This window comes from Paramisgurnus dabryanus, chromosome 2 (genome assembly GCF_030506205.2).
Source record: "Paramisgurnus dabryanus chromosome 2, PD_genome_1.1, whole genome shotgun sequence".
Classification (NCBI taxonomy): domain Eukaryota; kingdom Metazoa; phylum Chordata; class Actinopteri; order Cypriniformes; family Cobitidae; genus Paramisgurnus; species Paramisgurnus dabryanus.
In genome coordinates, this window is record NC_133338.1 from 34,086,920 (window position 1) to 34,100,434 (window position 13,515).

The 13,515-nt window shown below is 36.1% G+C and overlaps 1 protein-coding gene and 2 long non-coding RNA genes across 5 annotated transcripts; 2 read left to right on the forward strand and 1 right to left on the reverse strand.

The window, feature by feature from the left end:
- Positions 1–182: 182 nt before the first annotated feature.
- On the forward strand, positions 183–2,771 carry LOC135778952 (uncharacterized). Its single transcript, XR_010544670.2, has 6 exons — positions 183–581; positions 788–881; positions 1,251–1,449; positions 1,696–1,746; positions 2,082–2,187; positions 2,324–2,771. It is a non-coding gene; the product is annotated as an uncharacterized lncRNA (long non-coding RNA).
- A 1,732-nt stretch (positions 2,772–4,503) lies between these two features.
- On the reverse strand, positions 4,504–7,129 carry LOC135778951 (uncharacterized). 3 transcript variants are annotated; one of them, XR_010544669.2, is made up of 6 exons: positions 6,725–7,129; positions 6,408–6,518; positions 5,840–6,038; positions 5,543–5,593; positions 5,102–5,207; positions 4,504–4,965 (listed from the first exon to the last, which is right to left on the reverse strand). It is a non-coding gene; the product is annotated as an uncharacterized lncRNA (long non-coding RNA). The 3 variants fall into 3 exon arrangements; XR_010544668.2 differs by having other exon boundaries at positions 4,505–4,965; positions 6,736–7,129; XR_010544667.2 differs by lacking the exon at positions 6,725–7,129 and having other exon boundaries at positions 4,508–4,965; positions 6,408–6,661.
- Positions 7,130–8,124: 995 nt separating this feature from the next.
- Positions 8,125–13,494, forward strand: LOC135778874 (acyl-coenzyme A diphosphatase NUDT19-like). The gene is made up of 3 exons (XM_065289516.2): positions 8,125–8,901; positions 12,372–12,579; positions 12,976–13,494. The coding sequence occupies exons 1-3, from the start codon at positions 8,125–8,127 to the stop codon at positions 13,203–13,205; spliced, it is 1,215 nt and encodes a 404-aa protein (XP_065145588.1). The 3' UTR covers positions 13,206–13,494.
- The last annotated feature ends 21 nt before the right edge of the window (positions 13,495–13,515 follow it).

Consider the following 13,515-nt stretch of genomic DNA (forward strand, 5'->3'; position numbering starts at 1 on the left):
AGAAGTGAGGAGGCATTATGAGGCTTCATTCTTAGCATCCTTTGAATTGGGACGGCCTTACTAGGCCTCAAGTCGCGCTGCTTTGACGCACTCGGTCTTAAAATACGTCCAAGGTCGCAGCCTTTGAATTGGGACACAGCAGGGACATTAGGCAACAGCATCTGGTGGAAAGGGGTCAGGGGATCTCTGGATAATCCGTAATTCGTTTGTAATTATAAAACGAAAATACCGCTTTTCTGTTTTTTGTTTCAAAACGAAAAACCAAATAACCGTTTTTGGTGTCAGAATCAAAAAACGAAACACCAATTAAAAACTTCCCGTTTTTCGTTTTTTGGCGATCATTTTATCGTTATTCCTTTTTGAACAAAAAATGAAGAGTGTCTTTGAACTTCAGTCAATTCGTTTTTCGTTTATTGCAAGTGGTGCCCGCTGCAGAGCCAAATGGGCGGAGCTGGAGCTCTAGCGAGGCGGGGCACCCTCGCTGGATCTAGTGGGCGTGGCAGCATCAAGTGCGCAGGCGCAGATAGAGTTTATTTAAACTTCCTGTACAGCCTGTATCAAGTACTCCGGAGTATTGCACGGTAATTTAAAGATAAACTGAGCTTTAATATGTATATTAAATCTTAATCTTACAATTATCGCTTTCTCGACGTGATTTTCGGGAGTATGTTGAGTTTCGCGTTAAACACTCGATGTGCTAACATTCTCCCGTCCACCACAAGTGGCACGTAGTGTTTGTATTGTAGTATTTATTTTTTGTATTTAAATATTTGTTGAACCTGCACAGGTGCACCAGACAATACTTTTGCGAGGACAGGATCACGGTGCCTCTGTAAATAAGCATTTACACGAGCTCTGAAATCATGCAGTTCAACAAAAAGGTATGTGTGTGTGAATTAAATATTTTAATTATACTGTGTGTGATAAACATCATGTTTGTTGAACCTTTCTGTTTGTGCATGTCATAGTAATTTCTTTCTTGCATTTAAAACTAAAAACATATTGTTCATTTAATATTTTCTTGTGTTGTGAAACCTTTGGGATGTCTGAATTTAAACTACTTTATTTCAGTTGTTATAATAGTTTTTCTGCGTTACATTACTTATGACAAGTTAAAAACATGTATAGAAATACTCTTTATGTTGTGCTCTTGAGCAAGGTGATTCATCACAAAAGCTGTTTATATGCAATGCACTGTACAAAACATGTAAACAAGACAATGATGCTAATTTATGCTTTCTATGTTTTAGATTTTATCATCAAGCATGGTCTCAAGTGCAGACGATCCCACACTTTCACTGCTGTTACTGTACATCAACATTTTAAAATGTGTAAAAATCCAGCCTCTGGACAACCTTCCATTGGCTGCAACACCACCTTCATCCCCAGCATCAGCATCCCCACCTTTATTTCCCCTCGACATTGGAACATGTCTGTACTGATTTTGAGGTACAGCTTTTTAACTTCTTGCTGCTTGTAAACTTGTTTAAATATCTTTAGTGGAGTATTAAGAAAGAACGCAGTACACAGTTGTCACAAATAACCCACTGAGGGTCAGTTAAGTAAACCAAGTACACATTTTTAACAAAACTGTAAACAAACAGAAAGACTTAACTTAAAAAAAAACAATCCCTAGTTGTGACCGCTATATACTGTATTAATTGTATATCTAATTGTATTGTCTATAATTAACAGGGTTACCCTCTACAGCTAGGAGGAATTGATTGTGGGGTATTTATGTTGATGGTAAGTGGTCTTTTATTTGCTGTACACCTGTCTCTGTGTACTAAACATAGCATTTGTTAATATTGTTTTGTTTTTTCTATGAACTCTATGTTATGACTGTGAGAAAACATAAAAAAGAACTATTAAGATTTTCGATTGCTATCTTTTGCCAGTCTGACACACCAATAATCATAAAGTGGTGGTGCTCAGTTAATTTAGACATTTCCTCTGACAAACTATGATATTAATAACTATACTTCTGATAAAACCTCCATTATGTGCATTTCCAGTAGGCAGACAATATAAATAAAGCAATGCATGCCTAAAAACATTCTAATGTTTGTCTCTTCTTACAGTCAAATCCCACACCTACTCACCCAGAAAGTAACATATGCAGATAACATGAAATTCACTCCACCTGAGTCAGATGTCATGGAGATCATCCAGACACCAGAAGTAGATGTATGTAGCGGGAATGTTTATGTACTGATTGACTTGTTTAACTTGTTAATGTGTGTATTAACCTTTCCTGTTTCATGAATTTGTTTATGAGCAGCACATCATTATTAATTATATTATTATTGGGATTCTTATATAGCACACAGGACTCAGCGGTGATGAGAAACATTCAGCTGACCTGTGAGTGGGTAAAGGAGATCACTTGCTGGGAAGATGAGCTGCAAAAGATCTAAAGGATGATGCCCAGTTGGCTATAACAATGTTGGACTTGTTTATAAACACCGTGTTTTATGAGGGTGAAAGGAATGAAAAAGAAATTTCGACTCCCTTCCCTTTTATATTTTAGAGAAGAGCAGGAGATATATGAGACAAAAGAGTTATTTGTGGGTTTTGTTTACACAAAAAAAACCCTGTCTTGTGAATCTACTAGTGGGGATAGACTAATGTAAAAATTTATTTTTTTGATTGGTTTTGTAAAATACCATTAAACGTTTGTGTGAACTGTAAAGTGATGTGTTCTTGAAATAAATGTATAATATTTATTATTGTATCTTATTATACCATTAAAGTCTTGTGTTCTTGAAATATTCATGATATTATTTTATATCTTCTTATTATAACATTTTATATAGATTTATTTTATGTTAGATGCATATTTTGCTAAATTTGGGTTAATAGAAACCAATAAATCCACTTGTAGGACAGTGGAGTATAACACTTGTACACCTGAGTATGTGACTATTAAATTACATTAATCTTCTACAAAAATGTAGTTGAATCGAATGCTTCACTAATGTCAAAGCACATCGTATATCCTCTACTATGAGAAGTCACATGGTTGGTTTTTGACTACTTGTCTGCTTATTCGTTAAAAATAGCATAATGCATAGCCTATCACATAAAGGTTTAATCTTTTCAAAGTTACAGTCAATATTCCATTTAAATTTGCAATATCATTTTTAAACCATATGCTTTCACATTTACATACAATAAGGGCAGATTAGGTAACCTAGTCTTATTTATTATTATTATTATATGTATTTATTTATTGAATTAATCAGATGATTTCGTAATACAACAAGGTAGTATGAACATTAGTAAATGCATTAACATGAAAAATAATTAACAATATAGCTTTTCAGCAAGTATTAATTCTTGTTAATGTTAGTTAATGTCAATACAGTTATTTAGTTCATGCATTAACTAATGTTAACAGTTACAACGCTTGTTAAATGTATTAGTAAATGCTGAAATTAACATGAACTAAGATTCATAAATGCTGTAGAAGTATTCATGTTAGCTAATGCATTAACTAATCTTATCGATCATTTAGATTAGTTCACAACCCACACGTTGCGGTGGACACAAATAAAGAGGGGTGCACAGATAGTAAGCTTTCACTGGCAAAGCAGCACACAACTCTTTCCTCCATAAAAGGGCCTTGTTGTCACTTTCAGATATTTACATCATGGTTTATGGTAAGCCACATTTCTGAATTGTGTTACTTTGTGGAATTGGATGATGTCAAATGATGTCTTTAAATACAAATGTACAACAGTACAGTGAAGCAGGGCTCTGCATTGCAACTCTTTCACTTGCATATATGCCCTTAAATAATTTACAAGCATAGTGGATGAGTGAAGACTAAAACCTTCTGTTTGTGTTATAATGTTTACAAGCATAGTGGATGAGTGAAGACTAAAACCTTCTGTTTGTGTTATAATGTTAAGGTTATATTATACTTTTATACATTTATACTAGTTCCTGTGGCTTACCATAAACCATGATGTAAATATCTGAAAGTGACAACAAGGCCATTAAAGCATTTACTAATGTTTAATACAACCTTGTTGTATTACGAAATCATCTGATTAATTCTATAAATAAATACATATAATAATAATAATAAATAAGACTAGGTTACCTAACCTGCCCTTATTGTATGTAAATGTGAAAGCATAAGGTGTAAAAATGATATTGCAAATTTAAATGGAATATTGACTCAAAGATTCAACCTTTATGTGATAGGCTATGCATTACGCTATTTTTAACGAATAAGCAGACAAGTAGTCTAAAACCAACCATGTGACTTCTCATAGTAGAGGATATACGATGTGCTTTGACATTAGTGAAGCATTCGATTCAACTACATTTTTGTAGAAGATTAATGTAATTTAATAGTCACATACTCAGGTGTACAAGTGTTATACTCCACTGTCCTACAAGTGGATTTATTGGTTTCTATTAACCCAAATTTAGCAAAATATGCATCTAACATAAAATAAATCTATATAAAATGTTATAATAAGAAGATATAAAATAATATCATGAATATTTCAAGAACACAAGACTTTAATGGTATAATAAGATACAATAATAAATATTATACATTTATTTCAAGAACACATCACTTTACAGTTCACACAAACGTTTAATGGTATTTTACAAAACCAATCAAAAAAATAAATTTTTACATTAGTCTATCCCCACTAGTAGATTCACAAGACAGGGGTTTTTTTTGTGTAAACAAAACCCACGAATAACTCTTTTGTCTCATATATCTCCTGCTCTTCTCTAAAATATAAAAGGGAAGGGAGTCGAAATATCTTTTTCATTCCTTTCACCCTCATAAAACACGGTGTTTATAAACAAGTCCAACATTGTTATAGCCAACTGGGCATCATCCTTTAGATCTTTTGCAGCTCATCTTCCCAGCAAGTGGTCTCCTTTACCCACTCACAGGTCAGCTGAATGTTTCTCATCACCGCTGAGTCCTGTGTGCTATATAAGAATCCCAATAATAATATAATTAATAATGATGTGCTGCTCATAAACAAATTCATGAAACAGGAAAGGTTAATACACACATTAACAAGTTAAACAAGTCAATCAGTACATAAACATTCCCGCTACATACATCTACTTCTGGTGTCTGGATGATCTCCATGACATCTGACTCAGGTGGAGTGAATTTCATGTTATCTGCATATGTTACTTTCTGGGTGAGTAGGTGTGGGATTTGACTGTAAGAAGAGACAAACATTAGAATGTTTTTAGGCATGCATTGCTTTATTTATATTGTCTGCCTACTGGAAATGCACATAATGGAGGTTTTATCAGAAGTATAGTTATTAATATCATACTTTGTCAGAGGAAATGTCTAAATTAACTGAGCACCACCACTTCATGATTATTGGTGTGTCAGACTGGCAAAAGATAGCAATCGAAAATCTTAATAGTTCTTTTTTATGTTTTCTCACAGTCATAACATAGAGTGCATAGAAAAAACAAAACAATATTAACAAATGCTGTGTTTAGTACACAGAGACAGGTGTACAGCAAATAAAAGACCACTTACCATCAACATAAATACCCCACAATCAATTCCTCCTAGCTGTAGAGGGTAACCCTGTTAATTATAGACAATACAATTAGATATACAATTAATACAGTATATAGCGGTCACAACTAGGGATTGTTTTTTTTTAAGTTAAGTCTTTCTGTTTGTTTACAGTTTTGTTAAAAATGTGTACTTGGTTTACTTAACTGACCCTCAGTGGGTTATTTGTGACAACTGTGTACTGCGTTCTTTCTTAATACTCCACTAAAGATATTTAAACAAGTTTACAAGCAGCAAGAAGTTAAAAAGCTGTACCTCAAAATCAGTACAGACATGTTCCAATGTCGAGGGGAAATAAAGGTGGGGATGCTGATGCTGGGGATGAAGGTGGTGTTGCAGCCAATGGAAGGTTGTCCAGAGGCTGGATTTTTACACATTTTAAAATGTTGATGTACAGTAACAGCAGTGAAAGTGTGGGATCGTCTGCACTTGAGACCATGCTTGATGATAAAATCTAAAACATAGAAAGCATAAATTAGCATCATTGTCTTGTTTACATGTTTTGTACAGTGCATTGCATATAAACAGCTTTCGTGATGAATAACCTTGCTCAAGAGCACAACATAAAGAGTATTTCTATACATGTTTTTAACTTGTCATAAGTAATGTAACGCAGAAAAACTATTATAACAACTGAAATAAAGTAGTTTAAATTCAGACATCCCAAAGGTTTCACAACACAAGAAAATATTAAATGAACAATATGTTTTTAGTTTTAAATGCAAGAAAGAAATTACTATGACATGCACAAACAGAAAGGTTCAACAAACATGATGTTTATCACACACAGTATAATTAAAATATTTAATTCACACACACATACCTTTTTGTTGAACTGCATGATTTCAGAGCTCGTGTAAATGCTTATTTACAGTAGGCACAGTGATATAGAGAGCAGAAGATCCTGTCCTCGCAAAAGTATTGTCTGGTGCACCTGTGCAGGTTCAACAAATATTTAAATACAAAAAATAAAAACTACAATAAAAACACTACGTGCCACTTGTGGTGGACGGGAGAATGTTAGCACATCGAGTGTTTAACGCGAGACTCAACATACTCCCGAAAATCACGTCGAGACAGCGATAATTGTAAGATTAAGATTTAATATACATATTAAAGCTCAGTTTATCTTTAAATTACCGTTTTCTTACCGTGCAATACTTGATACAGGCTGTACGGGAAGTTTAAACAAACTCTATTTGCGCCTGCGCACTTGATGCTGCCACGCCCACTAGATCCAGCGAGGGTGCCCCGCCTCGCTAGAGCTCCAGCTCCGCCCATTTGGCTCTGCAGCGGGCACCACTTGCAATAAACGAAAAACGAATTGACTGAAGTTCAAAGACACTCTTCATTTTTTGTTCAAAAAGGAATAACGATAAAATGATCGCCAAAAAACGACAAACGGGACGTTTTTAATTGGTTTTTCGTTTTTTGATTCTGACACCAAAAACGGTTATTTGGTTTTTCGTTTTGAAACAAAAAACAGAAAAGCGGTATTTTCGTTTTATAATTACAAACGAATTACGGATTATCCAGAGATCCCCTGACCGAAAGGCAACGGCATTCTGGCGTTGTATTGCGCATGCGCGAATTTAACTGCTACTTTGCGACGTTCTACTTTAACGGTCTACTACGGGAGAGCAGCTGATTTGCCGTAGTCGCTACAACATGACAGATTATGTAAATACATTTTATGTTTCATGGCATATGACATTGTAATTGCATCCGTTCATGATTGTGCCACAAGTCTTTTATATAATATGTGTTCAAATGTTTTAAATTTAAGCTTATTTTAACGATTTTTAAGTATTCAACGTTTTCAAGTATTGCTTAAATCTAGGTTTTTAGACTTATTTACATCATACCATAGTAAAAACTCCTCTTCTGACAAAAGATTGTGATTAAATGCAAAAAACAATCCGGTCTGCTGTTGCCAACGTCTGCAACGGCTGCATTTTAATGGATGCATATTCTAAAATAAACAATTAAAACCTTTATCAAATTAAAGTGTATTGATCAGAAAACATTTTTCTTGTCACTGTTTTAGTATTATAAGTTTTCTTTTGTGTTAATATTATTATTTTTATGTTGTGTTTATTTCTAAGGTTGATTAATTTGATATACTGTTGAATAGTTTCATCTACATCAACCTGTCATATTTTCTCAAATAAATTAATATTTTTCTGATTTCATATTTATGTTAATAAGTCAGAAACGTCTCCGCTGTGTCCTGCTGACAGGCGCGGTGGGCGCGTGCAGGTGACGCCAAATATGGGTCCAACGTAGGTTAGACCGTCTCATTTCAGTTCCCTTCGCGAACTTCTGAGGCTTCCACCTAGAAAGACCGATTGCTCACCTTTTAAGGTCTCATATGCTTATAAGGCTGCAGCCCATATGCTTATAAGGTTGCAGCCCTTGAACTGGGACAAAGCTTTTGTCTTTTTAATGTCCTTCACATCCTGTTAGGTTCAGTTGGCGAAAGTCGACTAAAATTTTTTTGGCTGACAGACTTTAAAATTAACATATAATAAAGGATCAAAATGAACACAGCATTAAAACACTGGCGGGAGGCCGCGACTGTAATCCTGACGGCCGGGATAAGACACACTCAGACCGCAGACTGTCTCAGAGCAGGTCTGGATAAACTTACTACTGCTTTACCGCAAACATCTAAAGTTACATTTGATTATAAAGTGCTGCTACTGAAACGAAGCGGTAAGAGCGGGTTTATGCCCAACGCCTATGTGTTTCCCGGTGGGGTGGTGGATTCGTCCGACTTCTCAAGTGAGTGGCAGGAGATCTTTAAATCCTTCATTAAAGCGCCCAACTACGGCATAGGAGTCGTGAAACAACCGCCAGAGACCAGACCACCTATTTTTGCCACTGACAGAATAAAACTGGGATCTCCGGTACCAGGAGACGTTGCTTTTAGGATATGTGCGGTGAGAGAGACGTTTGAGGAGTCTGGTGTACTCCTAGTGGTTCCCAAACCCGAGGAAAGCCACATTAATGTACACACAGGTAATACAAATGACGGTGACAGCAGGTCAGCCCTCACCAGGTTATGCGAACGATGGGACAGAGACGTACTGACCAAATGGAGATCCTTAGTTATCAGTGACCCTGCCAATTTTATAAAGATGTGTAAGGAGCTGCAGTGTCTGCCCAACATTTGGGCTCTGCATGAGTGGGGGAACTGGTTGACTTCCACAGTGATGTTCTCAGGCAAAAACAGATACGACACTGCTTTTTACATCTGTTGTTTGCAGGAAACTCCACATACACTTCAAGACGAGAAGGAAATAGTTCACTTCAAGGTCAGATATTTTAAGATTTTTGATCTGAACCCAGGATGATTATAATTGTGATAAAGATAAATTTTTATATTTAAAATTGATTCAGACATAAGGTAGTTAAATTGCCGAAACTGTAAACATTTGTAAAGAAAAAGTTATGAAATTATCCAATACGAAGATAAAGTTCCTACTGTGTCCTAAAGACCCAAATATGTAAATTAACCCACCCTCAGAGACAGAGCGCGATTATGCTAATTTGAAAACACGCACACCATTGACTTTGTATTGCGTTAGACCGCCTCCTTGTCATTTCTGGCTTATAACAAAAACAGAATAATGCCGAAAAGCTGCTGTGTGACAGGATGTACAGATAACAAGCCAAAAAACACAGAAATAATTTTTATAAGCTGTCTAGCCGTAAAACCCAGCCTTTAAGTAGAAAAAAGTGGATCGCCGACTACGTTTCCTTCTAGTGGGCGCAGTTATACTAATATGAGGTCCATAAAAAGCTGCCTGTTTTCCACTTTTGTGTTTTTAAACGCTCGTTTTTGGGGTCGACAGCTTATAAAAACTTATTTCAGTTTTTTTTTTCTTGTTAGCTGTACACCCTGTCACACAGCAGCTTTCAGGCCTTATTCTGTTTTTTGTTGTAAGCCAGAAATGACAAGCCTCTCGCAATACAAAGTCAGTGGAGATGGATTGATTGTTTCCCCCTGGTGGGCGTGATTTACAGGTTATGACAGGGTGCGCTCTGTCTCTACGCAATCCCGTGTGTGTGTGTGTGTGTGTGTGTGTACCTGGTAGACGTTGTGGGGACCAATTGTCCCCACAAAGATAGGAATACCAGTGTTTTTGTGACCTTGTGGGGACATTTTGATGTCCCCATGAGGAAACAAGCTTATAAATCTAACAAGATGATGTTTATTGAAAATCTAAGGTACAAGAAAGGTTTTTGTGATGGTTGGGGTTAGGGAATGGGGCAGGTAAGGGGAATAGAATATACAGTTTGTATGGTATAAAATGCATTACGTCTATGGAATGTCCCCACAAAACATGGAAACCAGAATGTGTGTGTGTGTGTGTGTGTGTGTGTGTATTTGTGTCTTTGGCTGAAACAAAACTGCATAGATCCTAAAATGTTGAAGCTCTGAAAACACATCCGTCCATCGTTAAAGTAATCCAAATGACTCCATTAGATGCAGGGCTGGACTGGGACAAAAAATTGGCCCATTTTGGCCCAGACCGGCCCACTACATAGGATCACAAATCTTTGTGCAACCTTGACTACAAACTCCATATAATGATTAAGTAGAAAAGTATAAGAGCTGACACTTGACATTACAAAAATGTAAGTAAGGCTTTGCAGGTTTTAAAAATAATAGTATTAGCCAGTGAGTGCACAATGTTTAAACTAACCATTCTGAACACCTTATGATAACACTGACCTGATAAATGTTACAATGAAGTTGCAGTCTCGCTGATGAGCCACGAGTCCCATTACTGTGTACGCAGAATATTTGGATCACCTTTTTCTGAACACCTTTTACCAATTCCAATTTTAATAATCAACATTAAGTTTGTATATATCTTTTCCTTTCATCCTATTTTATGCCACAGGTGCCCGAATCAGGATTTCTTGTATAATGGTCAGGTCAAACCTCAATTTTGCAATTTCCATGCATGGCATCTTTCTTATGGACATCAAAAAATGAATTTCCAGTGTGTGTGTTAAACATTTTTTTTGGCCCATTTTAAATGTAAAAGAAAATTTGCCTCATAATTCTTTCTCCAGCCAGCCATCATTAACAATAATGTATTACTTATAAATGCCTTATTAATAAAATTTATGGTAGTTATTAAGATTAATTTGGTTTGGAATTAGTAAAATATGTTTGATAAAAACTGTGATCAAAAGTTTGATGTATCTACCTAATAATTCTGCCCGCACTGTATTTTATTGCAGTGTAATCACTGTCATTTGGCAAACAGCCATTGGTTTATCACTTGTGTTTTTGACTGCGAAGATATCTAACAATAGTGTTTTAAAAGCAGTTCTGCTTACCGTAAACCAAAAGTTGTGATTGGGCTAGCCAAATGTCAAATAAAAAAGAACCAATTGGCTGCTGATTAGGTGTCTCCTGAGCCGGTCTGTCCGGAAAAAAAACATCTTACGCTAACTTTTCTGAAAAATGCAGTACATTGCCACCGCGCCTTTTAGCGCCATTAATGTATTGCATTAAAACAAATAAGAAACAAAGAAAGAAAGCAACGGGCTGCGTTGCGCTATGTACAAGTGTTATGGGCTAGTCAGACAAAAGTAGTGTGAGATGTATGATAAGTCTGTATGATACTCGCTCTCTGTTTCTTGCGTCAGATCATCGCTCTGTCCATCTGGCACAAGAAACAGAGGGGTGTAGCTTGTTAAGAGATGATTGGGCCAGCCCAGTGTCAGTATGGAAAATGAACCAATGGGCCGCTGTCCATGCTTTATGGGCCGGTCGTTGGCCAATAAAAAAAATCATTTATATTCACCGGCCCCCAAGGACGTCGGCCCACCGGGCATTTGCCCGGTATGCCAGATTACCAGTCCAGCCCTGATTAGATGTGAAACAATAGATGTGTGTAAGAAAGGATTCATATTTGTTGCTTATTTAAAGATATGAAAACAAAACAAGATTATCTGGTTGCTACATTTTAAATGTGGTAACATCATTAATTTAAATCTCATTGGTTCTTGCGTGTTGCATGACAAAATACATGATCGGCCAAGAGACACATAACCTATGAGATTTTTTTATGAAATGAGAATTTAAAGCTTGGATATGCTTGTTTTACTTACAGTTTAGCTATAAAGGGCAAAATAATAATAGTTTTCTCTTACACACACACACCTTTAATTTACCTTTATAGACTGTTTCATCGGGCGCACGTGCGATGACGCAATAAGCGTCTGGTCCGAACTTTACTTCCGGTTTCTGTTAGTTTAATGGTCTGACTAGTTGCTGAAATTGAACTCTTAAACAAAAACCTCGTCGAAAATAACAAATGTTTTGGGTTACTATGTAATCTACATGTTGTTTATTTTGCTTGTTGTATAAGTAAACTACTTTAAAAGGACTTTGTTGTTATTTATTCTTAGCAGAGTTTATCGGAAGTTACATGATGACCACGAAAGCTGCGTGTTTATGTTGTTACTGCTGAACCCGTCTATACATACCATATGGGTTTTAATTACTATTATGATGGATGTCTGAGCTGTTGGATCTATATGGCGAGTAAGGCATTTCATAAAAATAACTTAGTTTGTGTACACCTAAAGTTAATAAAAAATCTGGGATGGCATGATGGTGAGTAAATTATGAGAGAATTTCCATTTTAGGGTGAACTATTCCTTTAATAGTCCTACAAGCTATGCATGGCATCACATATTAATAATTATTGTGATTAATTAATTCATTCTTAATAAATAACACATTTGTTCTGTCCTGCAGTGGTCCACTCCCTCTGAAGTGCTGAACCGCTATAAATCAAGGGAAATATGGATAGCACCACCCCAGCTTTATGACCTAGGACGAATGTGCCGGTTTCCAGCTCTCAAAGATCTTCATCAATTTGCTTGCCAGAGGTCTCTGGAGGGCTGCGAGCAGTGGCTGCCTATTCACCTGAAGTTTGACAACTGCCACATCTCTGTCTTGCCAGGTCATTATTTTGTTGAATAGAAAATTTCTGTTTTGTCTTTTGATGAAAACAAGGCCTTTAACAGACTGATTCAATTTTACCAGCTAAAGCAGTTTCCCAGACATGATTTAGCCTAATCCAGGACTAGGCCTTAGTTAAATAGAACATTTAAGGAGTTCTTACAAACATATCTTACAAAAAAACAAGACTGGTGTGCATCTTGAGACAAAACAATGGCACTGATATATGTTAATATTAAAAAACATGCATTTAAGTGTGGGACTAGAATAAGCACTGTTCAGGAAACCACCGCATAAGTGAATGTAGTAAAAATAACCTTTTGATAACGATTTACAACAGTAGATAAGTTCTATTAAATCATTAAACTGTTAAAAGTTTCTCTCTTCTGACATGTAGGTGATGATCTGTACCCAGAGGAAGTGGATTTGTATGGAAAGCGTGATGGGGTGTTGAGAATAGAGAAGAGTCTTGAAGATTTCCAGAAGGAAAGTTCAAACCTGCATCACATCATTTTTCAAGATCCATATACTGCATCTGTCCACATGAACATCAGTCCCAAATATAACCATATTGCTCTTCTCTTCAGTAAAACTGTGGGTGCCCATGATAAAAGCAGCAAACTCTGACACTTACCTGTCATATGGTGCAAGCGTAATGGACATGGATCAGTGTCTTTCTCGAAGACAGCCTGATGCTTGCTTTAATATTACATTCAGAGAGTGATGTTGCACCTCTTACTTATTGAACAATGCCTACTTATTAGCCTTTCAGATATGTGCATGCGTAGTACGTCATAAGCTTCTGCAGATCATTTTAACAACTGCATTATATTGGCTAAATTCAAATTTGCATAACCTTAATCTACTGCATTAATGACACACAATAACAAAAATTCAGGGATTACACGATCAAAGCTGTGGTTGAATCTTGTATTAA